The sequence below is a fragment of the Lagopus leucura genome, unplaced genomic scaffold (assembly GCF_019238085.1).
Source record: "Lagopus leucura isolate 7727_CA_CO unplaced genomic scaffold, USGS_WTPT01 Super-Scaffold_100008, whole genome shotgun sequence".
Taxonomy (NCBI): Eukaryota; Metazoa; Chordata; class Aves; order Galliformes; family Phasianidae; genus Lagopus; species Lagopus leucura.
The window spans coordinates 11,609,670-11,628,232 of record NW_024962265.1 but is presented as its reverse complement, the minus strand read 5'-3'; the positions used below and the strand labels follow the sequence as shown (position 1 = coordinate 11,628,232).

At 36.3% G+C, this 18,563-nt stretch overlaps 2 protein-coding genes across 2 annotated transcripts in view; one reads left to right on the top strand and one right to left on the bottom strand.

Annotated features, from left to right (window-relative positions):
• Window positions 1-18,563, top strand: part of CCDC146 (coiled-coil domain containing 146) — a 71,954-nt gene that overhangs the window by 3,143 nt on the left and 50,248 nt on the right. The window contains exon 2 of the mRNA XM_042872732.1: window positions 2,434-2,600. Coding sequence (XP_042728666.1) covers window positions 2,434-2,600 — 167 coding nt within the window. The remainder of the gene's footprint in view (window positions 1-2,433; window positions 2,601-18,563) is intronic.
• On the bottom strand, window positions 11,861-16,392 carry FGL2 (fibrinogen like 2). The gene is made up of 2 exons (XM_042872636.1): window positions 15,682-16,392; window positions 11,861-12,961 (listed from the first exon to the last, which is right to left on the bottom strand). Exons 1-2 carry the CDS (start codon window positions 16,292-16,294, stop codon window positions 12,255-12,257), a joined length of 1,320 nt encoding a protein of 439 aa, XP_042728570.1. The 5' UTR covers window positions 16,295-16,392; the 3' UTR covers window positions 11,861-12,254.

Here is an 18,563-nt window from a genome sequence, read left to right as displayed (position 1 = left end):
AAAGCAGACTTGTAATTCTCTTTCTCAGCAATTCTTTGTGTTGGTTCAAGGCCTCAGTGTTATTTGCAGTTCTTCTGTTTAAGAACATCCATGTTTATTGAACTACTCTGTAAATTTAGAAATCATTTCAGCTTTCATTTCTATTTGAATTAAACTGTTCATCAGATATGGCAAAAATACTATTTTTCCACTTTATTTTTTTTAACTCTGTGTATGTGATTTTCTCGAATTGGATTTTAAATGTAATTATATAGTGGATAGTTGAAGAATGCTAAACTTCACGTATCTTTTGTTACAGTACTGCTTGCTAATATTTTGAAAAGGCAAATCTGTTCCCTTCCTTCTTGAAAAGCAATGGAGACTAGTGTTTATTACAGTAGCCAAGGCTGTCTAGTTGTTTTCCTCTGTCTGATGATTTGCATCTTATCATTACATTACAAGCATTTCAGATTCAGGAGATTTTGTTGTCCTTTTGCTCAGCAAAATGGAATCTCTGGTGAAAACATTTTTGGGGTTGTCATACTGTGAAGAGCTGTTAACCTGGGTATTTTTTCACACAAAGTCTGTTTCATGTAAATTGTAAATAAAGATGTCTGCACAGGTGAAGCTCCCAGTCTTTGGCATTGCTCTGCTTAGAGCTTTTTCCTCTTGCGTTTTGCACTCTTTCTCATTTCTTCCAGAAATTTGTGCAGAGGCACAAGTAAAGCAACAGCAGCCATAAAGGTGAAATGTGTATTCTCAAATATTCAGCAATTTTGTAGATGAGAAGCAAGTCTCATTTTATAATTGTGTATATGCATAGTGCTTCAGAATTATTTCTTGGCCTTGGTGATGTTTACAGCTGTTTCACAATGTTTTGACTCCTTCAGGAGTGACCATGAAATTGCTTTTTCTTTTTTTCCATAAGCAAATACAACTGCTGAAATCTCTCTAAAAGTCAAACTGTTCTTGAAGGAATTCTAAACAGCACTGAATAAAGTGTGGTTTATAGACAATTTGTGGTCCACCTTTATAGACAAGTGATTTTTCAAGAAGTGGCTATGCTAAACAAAACATTTTTATATCATTTTCCCATCACAGCTGTAAAAAGAAATCACATTCTGCTGTCTGTTTTCTGACTTTGGAATGCAAAACTCCTGTTTTTCATCAGGAGAAACCTGGTGTATACTATTAAAATACTCACAAAAAAATTCCCTCATTTTTATTGTGGATTTTTTATTTATAACAAAAAGGATTTTCTTAAAGGAGAATATTGACAAGACTAGATAATTTAATGTGAGTTCAGCATTTTATCATCTGTCAGGATCCTGTTCTATCATCATAGAATCTATCATCTATCATTTATCTACTGCAGCAGAAAATAATGTTCTCTGCAAGTGTTGCTTTACATAATAGTTACCTTAGAACTGTCGGAGTCGGGTGGACACTTGCAGTCATAATCAACCTTTCTCCCCACATTTTGAACTGAAATACCAAATTGTGATTTGTCTCTCCACTGCATCTAAAGCCAACTATAGAGAACTTGTGAAGAAATGCTTGATTTCCTCCATACATATTCTGTCTCCCCTGCCCTCTGTATTTTGCTCTACAAACAAGCTCTGTCTCTCCTGTCTTGCTATGGCACAGCAAGACTTCTGTGTGCCAGATTTCATTATATATCTACCTCTTGTTCTCAGATATTATACCATATTTTTGCATTTTGTATGGCTTTGATGTTTTGTTTTGTCTTTTTCTTTCTTTTTTTTGTTCATTATGACCATGCAATGACTTATGAACATGAATAATGATATTACCCACACACGTCAGACCACGTATTTTCCTCAAGAACTCTGTGTTCTGCAAAGGGGCTCCTGTTCTGTGTGTTGGTACCCCACAAGATCAGGAGATGCTGCAAAGAGTGGCATATGTGGCTGGAGATGAGGGGAGACAAGTTCTTTGTTTAGTACTATGGAGACAACAGGAAACCTGCAATAGTTCTACCTTGGGGTTTTCTTTATAAAGCAGAAGCTAAAGTCTCCAATTTAACAGATTTTCAAAACTCAGATAAAGAAAGCCCTAAAGAACTTGATTTAGTTTTGAAGTAAGCCCTGATATGCAGAGAAGACTCCTGAAGCATTTTCCAACTTAGAGCTATTGTTCAATGACTGTCCTTTAAGAAGTATTGTTTTACACATTGTCAAATGCTTATATAAGGAGAGCTCAGCCAACTGTTTGAGGATTTTTAAAATACTCAAACAATGCTAGAGGGGTAGTGCTGTCTCCTCTCTTTCATGAACTTACAGAGAATCCCAAATTGCTATCATTCTGGTTTTTATTGTTCGAATGTGTGAGTCTCGCATGTAGACATTGTGTTCTCTACACTACATATTTATCTTTCATGGTCACTTGTATCCCAGGGCCTAATTAACCAAATTTTGGTATTTTTATTCCTAGATTTCCAGAGAATGAGTCAAGCTGGTGATGAAAGTTCCAGTTCCGATGAAAAAGAATTGGAAGTCGAAAAGGAGCAACCTATCTGTGCTTTAGCTCCAACAGTATATACCCGAGATGAAGGATCCACTGATGTAACATCAAGTCCTGCGTTTCAGTGTTTAGATGAGGTATCATGTACTCTAGTTTTCTTAGCTACAGCAGTGCATATTATGTCAAAATCAAATAAGTGAAAATGTATATTTTTTTTGTTCATAGTTGAAGCACATTACCGCAGGCTATCTGTAGCTTTCCTATCTTTTCTAATTTTTGTTCTAAGGCATAAGAGTGTTTTATGAAGAAGGACCAAGCATATACTTCTTGCTGGAGATGGTGTGCCTGATGGATACCCATGCTGCTCCTTTCAGGGAGTGTGCTTTAATAGATCACCACAGAGGTTGTTGCATTGATACTAGATTAAATCTTGGAATATTTCAAAATTTTTCCACACAAAGTATTTTGTATCATATTTTCTCTGAATTACTAGCTAGTCATTTATACCTTTGTAGCAGTAAATACTTATCAGAAGGAGCATCTTTTGATATTAAGACTTATTTGAGAACAAATATAGTCCTTCTGGCAGTAAACCTTCCAACCAAACCAGTCATGTATTTCTTGTGAAAATAGCAGAAATTTCAAAAAATCAAGCTTGCAGAACTTTCTCCTTCATTTCTAATAACACATAGTAACAGTGTTCAGTCATGTAGAGTTGGGAAAATTATTAAAAGCTGGCTAGAGGTTTGAACAAAAGCCCCTCAGTCCATCTTGACTTGCTTCTTTTCATCAAGCGTTTTTATTTATCACCAAGATGACATCAAATATAACTCAGTACTTCCACTGCTGTTGGTTACAGGACTGTCACACATTCAAAAAATGAATTTTCCACTTCTTCTAGCCTTTGCTGTTATGTCCTTGAAATAACAACTTTTGCTCTAACACTTCTAATTGATTCTCCTGTCTCATGTATCTTAACTGATAATCCTGTTCTCTTCTAGTATATACTTTTAGAAATAAATAAATCTGTATGATGTGAATAAGTGTAAGGGAAAACTACACATTCTGGTACCTACAGTATGTAACAAATACACCACTTGGATAAATGCTACATAAAGATTCTATACACTTTGCTAGTCAGTTTTGAATTTTGTGCATTATGGACTAGGTATATGCAACTGTATTCTTGAAAGCAATGCAAATATATTGAATTTTGTCATGTCCATTATCTCAGTTTTAAGATATATTAACAAATTTATAAAATAAATGTTCTACTAGTAACTAGCTTCATCAAAATGCTAGTCTGAAGCTAGTCTTTCTTTCTTTGCTTTCAAATTGCTTTCTTTTCCAACAGATGTTACAATTATGTATTTCACCTCTACCTGCAACTCTCTATCCTTGTGTCATCACAAGGACATTACTTTCACTGCTATAACAACACAGGAGATACTGAAATTGCCATTTGCAGTGAAAAATCTACCAAGCATGACACAAAACTGGTATAAATGCTCAAAATGAAGAGAGCAGAGGCAATGGAAATGAATTACAAACAAATTGCCTCCTCCTACTCTCATAATTTCTCTCCTCATAATTTTGGCTCTTCCCTGTGCTATACCAGCATTATTTCCCACTAATTATTTTCCTTTCTTCCACTTGATCCAGACTCCTTTAATAAGAACATAAATTAATGAATGTCTGTGTGTCTGTTGTCATAATGATGCTGCTGGTATTCAGTTTGTAACCTATTATAATCTCCAAATCCTTTTCAGATACTTAGGCCTTTTTTTTTGTTTGTTTGTTTGTTTTTTAACCCAATTAAGATTAAATCCTGCATATAAAAAAGAGCTCTACTCTATACATCTTTTCAATTTGATAGTGAATAATTGACAGCTACATTCTAGGAACAATTTTCCAGCTACTATATATCTTTATAAAATTACAAAGGTTTGATAAAATTGATGATCTGCTTACAAAATATGTTGTTTCATCTTTCTTATTGAAATGACTGTCCAAAACTCAGTATTCTTCAGGTTCTTTCAAGAAGAAGAAATTAGTTTGAGGGACTAGTATCTTTTTATTCTGTCTAGTTAATGCTGTTTTTTTATAAATACATGTAGACTACCTGAAAGGAAGTTGTGGTGAGGTGGGGGTCAGCCTCTTCTCCCATGTAACTAGCAAAAGAATGAGAGAGAATGGCTTCAAGTTGTGCCAGGGGAGATTCAGATTGGACGTTAGGAAATCCTACTTCTAAAGAGTGGACAGGCAGTGACACAGATGCCCAGGGAGGTGGTGGAGTCCCTGTCCCTGCAGGTGTTCAAGAAAAGTTTAGATGTTGTACTGAGGGCCATGGGTTAGTGGGAAATACTGGTGATAGGTGGATGGTTGGACTGGATGATCTTAGAGGTCTTTTCCAACCTTGGTGATTCTATGATTCTACGGAAATCCTGTTTTTCTGGGGAAAAAAAAAAAAAAAGAAAAAAAAAAAAAGATAAAGGATGAAGAAATGGCGAGAGGGTAACTTCCCCCAGCTTGGGGCCTTCTTCACTTGTCAGCAGTTCTTGTTGGGTTATGTTCAAGAGTAATGTCTCTAAGCTTTTCTACGTTGTGCTTTCTCTTCCATTTGCTGGTGTGCTCTTGGCTTAGAAAGATACTTGTTAGCTCTCTCAAAGGCATACATCGATTTTTTAAACAATTGTAGAAGTATTCTACAATATTTATCATGCATATCTTTGTAGAAGACATTACAAGAGAGTTATTCATTCTGTAAAATGCTTCTGAATAAAAATAACTTTATTATTTACCGGAGGCAGTGAATTGGTACCTTATTTGGAAATTACCACAGTAATCCCTTTCTGCTGATGAACACAGTCCATTTATGTGCTGAATCTGAACCTGCGGAAGAACAAACTCCTTTGGGAGATTTCTCTGGTTGGTCTGATGCAGACTGGTGTACTCTGTATTGTAGAATGATAAAATGTATTTTGCACCATATTTGAAGGCAGCACTGTATCTTCCATTTGCACTGCTTTTTTTAATGGAAATTGTCATTATCATGTGGCGTTACTTTTTGCCAGTGTCCAAGCATCCTATTGCCACTATCCACCAGGAAGGAGAAAGAGCCTTCCACAATACTCTATTAGTGATTAGCAAATATTTTTCATCCCTATTTTGAATCTTTGAACTCTTTCTGAGGTTATGGAGCTGAACAGTCAGTTATCCCTGACTGCCAAAAAAGACGAACTGTTATTAAAACCATTAATATCTGTTAACCAGATTTCTGGTTCTACTGGAAACATAGAGCAAAGTCTCTGTGCTTACAAAAGATGGAATAATGTAGTGACAGAGAATTCTCAAACAAGTTTCACTGCTGCTGGTGCAAGGCTAATTCATATGGGTCTGTTAGCTGGAAGAGCTTTAAAGTCACAGAAGGATTCATACGTTCAATGCTTGAGTATGCTTCTTTTTCATCTGTTATTTGAACTTCAGCTACAGCTTTCAAATATGAAAACTAAGATCAATTAATTTACTTTTTTTTTTTTAAATATTCTAACATCTGACAATGCCACTCTATAAAATAGAGCATCTAACTTTAGTTCATTCTTAACTCAGGTTAAAAGGCAGATGTAAACAACTTTATTTTTAGATAAAAAACATTGGTATAACTTTAAATGGAACTTTTCCTATAAAAGCTAGCTTGGTAGACTAAAATAGACTTCAGAAGTATATTTCTGTAACCACAACAGTGGCTAATTTGTTTGAGTTTTCCTCAAACGTGTATATGCTATACATATATAAAAATCTTAACACAACCATTGAATGCAAACAACATTTTATAACTTAAGCCAATCCTGGCGTATTCCACGTTACGTGCTTCAAGGGCTTCTGGCACAGCAAAAGAGCTATATAAATCTGTTGGCGCAGACAGGGAGGACAGATGTTGTCTCCACCTCCACCCACAGGAATCTAACTGTTAATTAAGCAAACATTTTTTACTTTGTTGATATGGTCACTTGGAAAGTCAGTTAGGGACGGTAATGTGGCTGTAAGTTTTCAGCTGGTAAGCAGTGTTCTGCATAGTGAACGTTAAACTCTGATTAGTGACTGTGATGGGAAAACTGATTGCTCTAATTGTAATAGGTAATACCTATTAGAAGCTGTAAAGGAGTGGATTGAATTTACAGGTGCCTTTAACCAACACAAGCAAGAACAGACTCAATATAGTATGCTCTCTCTATAGAGAGATTATTTTTGTCAGTTGAAATTGAGTATAAATAAACCCAGGAGGCTGTTGAATATAATGAGGTTATCACAAAGCAAGTAGTATTTCTATTGATTATCAAACAGCATGTTTGAAAGTGAGCACCCTTGTCAATGTGTTGTTATTTTTTGCTATCAAGTGCAGATCTTGTGCCACACACAGGAAATAGCTCCTGAAGGCAGTAAGGCTGAAGGAAAGAATAATCTGTAACTGTATTCTCCTCTTGCTCTTTCACCTTTCCACTGAAATTTCTGACACCCTTGAGACTTAAAAAGACAAGTTCATTATTGTCTTTTGTTCCAAAGCTATCTCCCTCTGCCCCTGTTCTTACTCTAAATATGCATATGAGACCAGATATCCCAAACTAGGGCACCCTTGTGCTAAAATCTATCTGGCGTTGGCTTAGACTATTGATGTCAACACAGCTGCGTTGTGAGGAAGCCAGAGCAATGCTCACTTCAGTTATGTGTCCAGCCATGGAGAGTCATCACGTTTATAGATCTGGTTACTTACAATGTTAACACGTTGATTTCTAGTTTTCTAATTAAAAAAAATCTATGTATCCAAATACTCATAAGTGAGCAGAGCCTTTAAGATCTGTGTTAAGAAGAATTAATTATCTTTTGGGTAAACTGCAGAGGTATGCACAGGGATTTTTATGCTCTGCCCAAACAGAGGGATGGGAATTTCTGTTTCTCAGGGTGTATCCTACTTCTCTGTAAAAGTCATAAGTTCTGTGTAATTCTTAGAAATCAGCACTTAAAACATACATACAATTTTCTGTTGTGTAATTCTGAATGCTGGCATACTGTTTGGGCAGAGGCGTACCACCAGACTGACAGTTTGTCTTAATTGTGTGGACATAATTAGGTAATACTGAGATCAGAAATAGTAAACAAGGACTTCAAAAATAACTGATTCACATCCTAATCTCATGACTTGTTTGAGCGTTGAATGTGACACATCATCTTAAAACATTTTCTGTTTCTGGTTAACACTGAGGCTGATGGCCAAATTCACTTCTAACAGAAATATTATAACTCCATAGCAGTTTCATGAATGCTGTGAATGCAGCCTAGCTGCTTAGTAGGTGGAGTGTTTGCATTTATCAGGGACTGTGAATGGAATTTTTCTCTTAAACATATGTCAGCGTTTTCAGGCCCATGTAGACCATATTGCTTTTATTTTATCTCTTGGGAAAAAAAAAAGAGGACAAAACGTATTTATAAGAGTAGATTTTTATATATATATATATATATAATATATAATATATATATATAATATATATATATATATATTTTTTTTTTCCCCATAGGTCAGATTGTATTTCTTGTCTTCAATCTCTGTGAAAACTTTAACACCTTTGCTGTTTTTTTTTCTTTTATTGCTGGTGGTTTTTTTTTATTATTTTTTAATTTTTTTTATTTTTTTATTTTTATGACTTGCATGACATAGAAATTAAGTTAATTTGGCACTTTTAAAACTGATCTTGCTTTAGGTCACAAACATGGGTTCTAGGTATGTGTTTGAGAACCATCTGAATTTCCTTCATAAATAATTGTACAGCTGCAAATTTATTTTCCACTGAAGTGTCAAACTATAAGTTGCTCTTAAATCTTACAGAAATATCAGCTGACTGCAGTGTTTCCCCAAAAACACAACTAAGGGAATGTATTTGCATTAAAAGGACAGAAAAAAATATTTAAAAAACAATCATTTTAGATCTTCAGCTCTTCAGATGAGGTTTTGCACTTGAGTCAAAGTAATCCCAGATATGTATACAAGCTGTGAGAAGAACTCCTTGAGAGTAGCCCTGAGAAGGATCTAGGGGTTCTGGTTGATGAAAAACTGAACAGGAGCCATCAGTGTGCTCCTGCAGCTCAGAAGGCCAGTGGTATCCTGGGCTCCATCAGAAGAGGGATGGTCAGCAGGGACAGGGAGGTGATTGTCCATCTCTACTCTGCTCTCATGAGGCCCCATCTGGAGTACTGTGTCCAGGTCTGGAGCCCTCAGCTCAAGAGTAGGAGAAGCTTTTGGACAGGGTTCAGAAGAGGGCCATGAGGATTGTACAAGGGCTGAAGCATTTCTCCTATGAAGTTAGACTGAAGGAACTGGGGTTGTTCAGCCTGGAAAAGAGACAATTGCAGGGAGACCTCATTGCAGCCTTCTAGTGTTTAAAAGAAGTTTATAAACACAAGGGAAATGTGGTTTTTACATGGCTAGATAGTGCTAGGACAAGGTATTAAGCTAAAGGACAGGATATTTAGAGTAGATTTTGGGGGGAAGTTTTTAACTGAGGAAGCTGTGAGGTGCTGGAACAGTTTGCCCAGAAAGGCTGTGGAAGCTGTGTCCCTGGAGGCATTTAAGGCCAGCCTGTCTGGGGACCTGGGCAGCCTGGTCAAGTGCTTGATCTACAGGCTGGCAATCCTGCCTTGGCAGGGACTTGGAACTTGAGGATCTTTAAGGTCCCTTCCAACCCAAGCCATTCTAGGATTCTATGACGATTAATTCTTTTCAGTTCTTCTCTGTTGTTTGTTGTTGTTGTTGCTGTTGTTGTTGTTGTTTAAATGTTGCACAGAAAACAAAGATATTACAGCCTGCTTTATTAATTATACAATTACACGATTAACAGATGGATTTATGGGTTTTTTTTTTGGGGGGGGGGGGAGTGGAACTCATATGAATTTTGCTAGCAAACCCGCTGTTACTAATCTTTACTAATACTCACATTTTAAATACTAGCAAGATCAAAGCCGCAAGGTTTTCTTGTGATAATCTTTGTTACATAGGTGCTTTCTGTACATTAAAATACATGTTTTTATTTATAAAGTCTCAGAGACCAGTGCTCTGATTTGTATATAAAATTGTATGCTTAAATTTTGAGTATTATATCTATCCTCACGCTTTCCTGAAACTTGAATGTTTTCTGAAATGTGCATAATTAAAAAAGCAGATGAGTTTCTGTCTCCTGTTTCATGACAAAGATACATGTTGTAAAAACACTTGAGTAGGCAATTGATTTTTTCTCTTGCAAAATATGTATAGCCTCAAGAAGAGCCTATGCATTACCTGGCAGCTGAATGGATCCATTAAAAATTATTGCTGACAGCAATTCTGTAACTCTCCTGTCACATGGCATGTATATCTTTGCAGACCATCTGTAGTTATCTTCCTATACCTTTGTTTTCTGACTGCTTCAATTTTTACAAAAAATCAGTAAACCATTTATGAGAACTTTTTTCTTAGTCCCTGTAAAAATTTATGACAACAGTATAGCTTTAATAGCATGACAATTTTATTTACAACAAAGAAAACTATAAAATAAAGCTTGCAACAAATAGATGGAGTTACACTTTGTAAAACTAATACACATTGCTGGAGATTCAGGTACAACAGTTCCAGGCAGGCTTTCTTTTTTTGTTGTTATTTTTTTTCCTTTTTTTTTTTTTTTTTTTTTTTATAAGATTTAGATATTTTTTTTGTTTGGCATTAATCATATTTGTTTATCCTGATGAAATTTCATTTTTACGATTTTTCCTTTTAGCACGATAAAAAAGAAACAGTTTCCCTCCCAACAAATTAGCAGGAAAAAGACATTTTCAAGTAGAAGCTTATAGGTACTGTAAATCATACAGAGCTAGTTAGCTTGTAATGAACAGGAGAAAATTGTGCATTTCGTGCAAAATTATTAAATACAATCACACACAATTATATATTTGCTCTTCTAACCAATATTTCATAAATTGCTTTTTTGTTGTTTTTTTTAGACAATCCATTTTATCAGAAAATAAATATTCTATGACTTCAAAACATTTTCAAGCACCGGTTATACATCTTACAATTAAAATCTTCCATTAGTCTTTAAAATTGAAATACAATAAACCAAATTACTCTTCACACTGAAATATCCTTCAAAGTATTTACTCCCTCAAATATATATATTAATACTGTGCTATTTAGCAATTGCCACTTTTGCTCATGTCCATAGCCTGTAACCATGATAGTTCTGGATATTATCTTAAAAACAATTAAAGTCTGATTTGTTAAGTTTTAGGCCAGATGTGCGCCCATAGGTTTGTTAGCACAGTTCTGTTGTTTACTGTTACCAACAAATGGCTCTTCTAGCAAGAAATGCTATGCCAGTAAAAACCATACTTCTACCAGTAAAGAAATACAGTCTTTATATAGTTTATCTGCATCTGAGAATTGCTATTAGCTATATAGCAAAATACCTCATGCTAAGATATTTGGCATGTCCTTTCAGAATATTAGTCACTGTAATTATAGACATGTCTTTTCTAGCATAGACAATAGGTATGTGAAGGCAAATTTGTGCTTGCTATCTACAATGTGGGATATAATAACAGTTTCTTTAAATTGCACTTCCCAAAGTGCAATCAGAAAAGTGCCCTGTTTCTTTTGTTATGTTTTAGAAGAAAAAAGCCCTCTGCATGTTCTCTTTTCTGCGTCTAATGGCCAGTGGATTACTCACGATTCTTTCATTGCAAAAGCAGTACTCAGAAAATGGGGAGAATGTAATCTTGTGTTACAAAATAAAATTTATGTATAATTTAAGACCTAATGATACATATAGTGAGAAGTACTTAAATAAGAGCTTGAGTCCCTACAAGTGTCATCTTGCAATGTCTGGCTCGCCTAAAAGATTCAGAAAAGAAAGCAAAATGTATTTATTGTATGTATTTAGAGGGATTAATACAAACACATGGATTCTTCTCGATGTGTCTTCTTCCTACCTGTCCACTCCCCTATATAAATCTGTGATCATCTACAAGAGATTTATTTCTCCCACATAAGATGGAAAGGATATTGAGGTTGAACAGAAGAAAACAAGCATGAAGGGTCTTTCATTACATTCTCTAGGTGTTATTTTCACTTGCTTTTATCCAATTCTTTCACCAGCTTGTTCGAATAGTTTTTGACAAAGGGAATAATGTTTTAGGACAAATATTCACAGTCTAAGTATTCCTCAACCTTTTTTCTGTGTGTCTTTGTGCTAATCACATGGCCTCTATTCTCTTCTCCTTTTAATATAATAACGTATCATACTTTTCCTAATTTATTTTGACATTCCCATAGTACGTCTTTGAGGTTGTGAAGGAAAGACAGTAGAAAGTGTTGGGCAGTATGCAAGTTATAATGTTTCATACTAAGCGTTTAACAAATTAGGGTGTTATCAGAATACCTCTGAGTTATATCCAGGTAAAAATGCAGGTGTTCATTCAGACACAATTTGTAGAAGATGTATCACATACAGTAAAGACACCAAAAGCAATGTTTAGAATATTTAGGTTACAATACCACAACTTAACCTATGCTAAGTTTTAGCAACAATTGTTGTCTTCCATATGTTAAACGGGAAACACCATCTCTAGAAATGCATGTGGAAATATGTTACTTTGTTTAGAACTATGTTATGACAAATATAACTGAATATTTGAATTCTGAATATAATACTGAATAAGTATGATCTTGAGTGCAATCCAATGCAAATTTGTTAAGAAAAGGTTTAAAATTATGGTGCAAAACTTTTGGGTCTGATCATTATTTTTACTGATTTTAAGGACTGCTTGTATCCACTGGGAGTATCATCAGAAATACCATGCCACGTGCCCCAGAAAATTCCATTGCGAACACCTTTGTATTTCTTGTGGTAGTACTTGCCATTGAGGTTGGCTGACAAGCATGCATCGAACCACCAGCCAGAGCTGTAGAATGCACCACAGTTCCCTGATGCATACCTGTCGTTGTCCTTGTCAGGAGTTGTGAAGAACTTCTGGTCATGGTTGTAATGCCTGCTGTAGTGGAGAGCATCTCCTGCTGTGCCGCTATAGCCGTGAACGCTGAGACGATACTTCAGGTACTCGTTGGCCACGTAGAAATGTTGGTATTTGGCATACTCCTTGATACCATTGAAATCTTCAAGGTCAATTCTCAGCTGCATTTCCTGGCTTTTTGTCAGGAGGTGAATTTTGTCATTCCCCAGCCAAAACTCCCTGCTGAGGTTTCCAAAGCCATGTTTGTAGTCATTCCACGTTCTGTTGAAATTAGTGCTACCATCCTGACGCCGCTGCAGCACTGTCCAGCCACCTCCCTGTGTTTCCATGTCACAGTAGACTTGGAAGGTGCTGTTTCTGGGGTCAGGGGTAATAGGGTAGATACCACTGCTCCTTTTGCCTGCTGCATAATGATCTGCACAGTCTCTCTGCATTACTTGTATAACTGGTGGAAAAACACAGAGATTGTAAGTTTAAACACAGCATCAATTTAAAAACAAGCAAAAATTTTATCCAGACTGATGTGGCCTACAGAACATATTAAATGCTGTGCAGACTCTATTGTTATCTGTTCTTCATATAGGCTCTTTTTCTTACCAAGTTCATAATTCCCACAGCTATGGTTAAATAAGAAAAGTCAAATATTATCTAAACTTGTTACATTGCCATGATTTTCGACTTGGATCTACTTTTAGTACATCTAGTGAGTGGAGACCAATAAATCTGTTTGGAAGAGGTATAAGCATATGTTCAGTCTTTTGGATTGGAAAGACTTCTAGATAGGAAATAGTGTTGCTGCAGTTTCAGTTCTAGGAACAAACTTTTTCTCCATCAAGTTCATTCTGTAATAGATATCAGCTAAGATCTCTGCATCAAGTGACTACCAGAAACCATTTAAATGATGATGTTTGTTTTTAACTCAAAACTGGCCATTGGGTTCCACTTTTCTCATTTTCTCTACCCTTTTCCTCATCCTTTCGTCATCTCCAATAAATTCATGTTAGTTTCTTCAGTCCATATTTCTAAATCTTGCTCCTTTTTTTTTTTTTTTTTTTTTTTTTTGGTAATATTTCACTGTACAGCATCACTCTGTGTCTGTAATTCAAATCTTTATCTGGCAGTGTGTCAGAGAAAATCTTTGTTCATATGGGAATAACTTTAAGCAGGCTGTTTTTCAATAGCCACAGTTTGATTCAGAACATTGCATCATTAGGAATCTTTCATGTGTTAATATTACAATAATTAAAGAAGCAGGAGAAATGTTATAGAATTATCTCATCTATTGTAGTAATACTACAAATTCCTAGAAAGATGAAGCTAGAAAAGTTAAGTGCTTTCCTGTGTATGGGACACTACTGGCCTTAAAGTAAGGAAAAAAGGTTTGGCATCTGCCATTAACACAGTTTTTCCCCTTCTCAATGGTACATTTTATTCAGAAGAAAATCACCCCCAGATGCTTCCTGCAGAGTAAAAATCCTTTTTTGATCTACTTAGTAATGACATTGTGTTCAATAGTATTCAGAATGCATTGTACTGTAATTCCTTGTTCCTAAAGAAATGATAGAGATCTTTCCATCTGTCAGCTCTGAGTCAAAACCATTTAGACACTGATTCTCATTTATTTCACTTGTGTAAGGTCCTTACTGTACTAAGTTTCAGAGCAGATACTGACAGGGAGCATTCATTTCAGCTGAAATGCACTTTATAATCCAATTCAACTCCTATTTAAATAAAGCTTTGTTGCAATTTTCAGAAGAGGTAGGAAAAAATTTTATATGGGAAAAAGTTGTAGCTAGTTTTCTATCTATAACATCAGTTGCTGTAGAATGAAAGGAACATCTACATGATTGTGTGCTGTGCTGTGAATAGTACCCAACAGCTCACTAAGAAAGAGAAACATCTAAAATGAATTCAGCCCATCAAGAGCTACTGTGCCTGAATGTGATTCATTGCCCATTATCAACAGACTAGATACCACTCATTCTTTCTGTGAATGCTTTATATCTGAATTGCAGTGATTAATTTATACTGATTTGTATCTGTTTGAAGCTGATTGTTGATACAGTCAAAGCATTACCTTTGTTATTATTCATTTGCTCTTTTTGCTCTTTTGGGAATTTCAACTGTACACACACTGTACCAGTTTTCAGTTGTTCAGTTTTTTATGGGCAGACAGAAGAACAGTTTCATTTTGAAGTGGGAATGCTAAACCACAGGGGTTTAAAAACTGAAGTGCATTCTGTCATTTCTCTATTTTGCCTGTAGAGACCCCTGTCTTCACATGTATAATATCTAGGTGCTAGAATACACTTATAATATTGTGGATATTTCTTGTTTGCAAAAGTTCTTATATGTTATAGAAAACTACATGAATTTGCAAAAAATATTTTAGTCATACTTTATGAATGGTGAACATCAGGAAGAAATACTATTCTTTATTTTAATTAGAACAGGTAAGAAGTGAAAGAAAAAGCATTTGTCAGTGTTAACACTTCGTGTTTTCTATTTTATATTACTTAAATATTGGAGTCATACTAAAGGTTACATATTCAAATGGGGGTATATATATTACCCACTTAAAAAGTATAGTTAATAAGCTTTCTTAGTGAAGCCTTTCTGATATTTGCTGTGCCGTTAGAAAACTTAATTATCCATCTCTTAAGAACTAAACATTTTACTAGATCCACTTGATATTTAATAATGGACTTGTGGACTATTTCAGAATAGCTGCAGTTTCACATTGAAAAAAACATGCAATACTGTCAGGCATACCTAAGGAGGAAATTTGCCCCCGACAGCCAAAGAGAAAATACAGGTAGTTCACTGATATTTGATATCCTTCATGAATGGTGTAAACGAATGCCTTCATTTTTCATGATTACTTATTAGAATGGGGGAAAAAATGTCCTTTAAAATGTTGTGATTTAGGTTCCGTAATAAGGAACAGCCACAGCAGGAACTGAACACCTGCAACTCTCAGTAACCCTCTGCTGGCAGGTGGAAAGTTGCACAGGAATATAAACAAACTGTAAATGGGCAAATACTTATGTTGTAAAGTTAGAAGCACAGATACTTGACTAACACATATTTAATTTCTTTACCTAGTATTTGTAAAATGCACAGAAAGCTTATGTCGCAGGCAGTAAGAACAAACAGGTTACATACCAGGGCTTGGCTGCATTGCTGGACATTGAGAAGAGCACTTGTTATCAAGACTGTTCACAACAAACGTCAAATTAGCAACTTTGCTGTCTACATAATGTTCTACATTGTTCATATTCACAAGGCTCATCTTCTCTAAACGGCCTTGCAGTGTCTGAATCTGGTTCTTTGCATTTTTTAGACTGGTTGCCATTCTGTTCACTTTGCTTTGCAGTTCCTTTACTCTGTTATCTTGGATTTCTGCTGGAGTTTCTGCATTAGGTGGAAGGAATTCATTACTTCTGTCTCTTTCTTGGTTGTCATCTGCCTGCAGCTTGCAGTCTTGGCAGCACTTCTTCAGCTTGTTTACTGCTTCTTTAAGGGTCTGTACTTCCTTGAGAGTCTTCTCAATCAGTCTGAATTGTTTGGGTAGCTGGATGGTCATTGGCGGCAGATTTAGCTGATACGGACAGTCCTCTCCTTCATCACAATTCCCATTAGTTTTGAGCTTTATAGGGCAAGTACTGGTAGTTTTTTCTTCCTTAGCATCCTTTTCTTCTTCTAAAATAACTGCAAACACATTTGTTAAAGCCAGGAGAGCTGTCTTAAGCAAGACTAAGTAAACAAGCTGCTTCATCTTTGCAGAGAAACTCGCAGTATGAGGAAGTATGCAAAAGTGGAACAACTTTATAAGGGCAGCTTGAAGCCTGTGAGTTATCAGACTGCCTGCACTGTTCTCAGAAATGGGTGGGAGTTCTTGCATCACAAGCGATATTAATAGCAGAGCAAAGTAGGTAGTGCTTGGCAAAAGTAGCATGTTTCAGTGATTACTTCTGACTCAGAACTTGTGCATGTAGGCAAAATGATGAAATGCATGTGTGCTGATCATTTGCGCAGTGTAACTTCTCGTACACAGATTTGTTTGTTTGTTTGTTTGTTTTGTTTTGTGGGATTATTAGCTATGTTATAATATTCTTTTAACATCTGCTTCTTAATATTTGAGTTTCTAAAACTGTTTTTGAAAGCCAGACTCTAGTTCTACCACAGCAGGTGGAGAAGGTGAGAATCAACCTCTTTTCCAGTTTGAGGCTTATTACAACAACAGTTTCACTTACACTGAACCCCCTTCTTCCTAAACTTTTTAAAATTTGTTATTCAAGAAAATTAAATTCCACAGCATGTTGAAACACGTATAGTTTTGGTTCCAAGTATTTTTCAAAACAGAGTCACTATGAAAAGAGGACAAGAAGCTCTTTTTCCCAGTTCTGCCTAGCATTGCCTAGAATATCTGGAATATTCATTATTTGTATGGGGCCTCAGAGTTAAAATTCATTGTTATCTGATTCTGAGAACTGCTTATTGAACATTTCTATGCAAAAGCAAGAGAATTTTAAGCCACAGCACCTCCCCGGGATCCTAAGTTTTGGCTTAGATATCCAGAAAACCCAAAGCAAATCCTGGTGATCTGAATGATACCCCAAACTCTAAAGCCAGGCTGATTGCAGAGGAAGGAGTTCATATGGGCCTGTAGATCTGGAGGATTCTTTTCTGTATTCCTGCTTTTTTTTTTTTCTCTTTTATTGTGCCTTGTATCAGCTTTAGGAGTTATCCATGTACTTTGCCTGATTAATCAAACCAAACAGAATATTTTAGCTTCAGGTGACAGCTTATATCTACTTCCTTGTTTCTGTTCTACAACTGCCTTTACAAGTCTCACATGGTCCTTACTCAGTTTTAATGATTTAGATCTTTTTCCTTGTGCCTGAAATAGGGCTGAACGGACATGTCTTTGTGCTGTCAAGAGCCAAATAACATGCATGAATAAAGGACATTTACACCAGTTCTTGTTGAATTAGTCCAACCCAAATGATTTATTTTACTAAATCGTATTTGCAATTACTCATACTGCAGATTAATTATTAACCAGACAGTCACACACATACTCCGGAAGTTCATGATCTCTGAAATGTTACTAGTTTTTATAGAGCCCACAAGCAAATATTGACAATATAGGAAGGAGGCTTGTTTTGTTGTTTCTTTTTAAAGCACAAACGAACAAACAAAAAAACCAATTAACTATCTCACTTGCTAAAGCAATTCCTTCCATTCTCTACATAATGCAATTATCTGTGCATTCTGCTGGGAGGTGTGCTTTAAAACTGTCTTCTTCCAATTCCCCAGCAGTGAGGTCCCTAGGCAGCAATATGGATGTAAAACAGTGCCATCATGCTGATTCTGTTAAAGATACATCAAACGGAAATGAAACAGAAATATACGTAGCAGCTGATGAAATTAAGGTTTCTAATTAGTGAATAAAATTTTAGAATTTTTGTTTGCTTGATATGAACCTACATCCTTATAACAAAGCTGAGGAAGTGTGGGATAGATGAGTGTACAGTGAGTTGGGTTGAAAACTGGCTGACTGGCAGAGCACAGAGGGTCGTTGTTGGTGGTGCAGAGTCTGGTTGGAGGCCAGTAACTAGCGGTGTTCCTCAGGGGTCTGTGCTGGGTCCGGTCTTGTTCAACATCTTCATCAATGACCTTGATGAGGGGATAATGGCCACCCTCAGCAAGTTTGCTGATGATACGAAGTTGGGAGGATTGGCTGACACGCCTGGAGGCTGTGTTGCCATTCAGCAAGACCTGGATAGGCTGGAGAGCTGAGCAGTAAGAAACCGGATGAGGTTTAACAAAAGCAAGTGTAGAGTCTTGCATCTGGGGAGGAATAATTGCATGCACCAGTACGGGTTGGGGGATGACCTGCTGGAGAGGAGCTCTGCGGAGAGGGACCTGGGTGTCCTGGTGGACGACAGGTTGGCCATGAGCCAGCAGTGTGCCCTTGTGGCCAAAAAGGCCAATGGCATCCTGGGGTGCATTAAAAAGAGTGTGGCCAGCAGGTCGAGGGA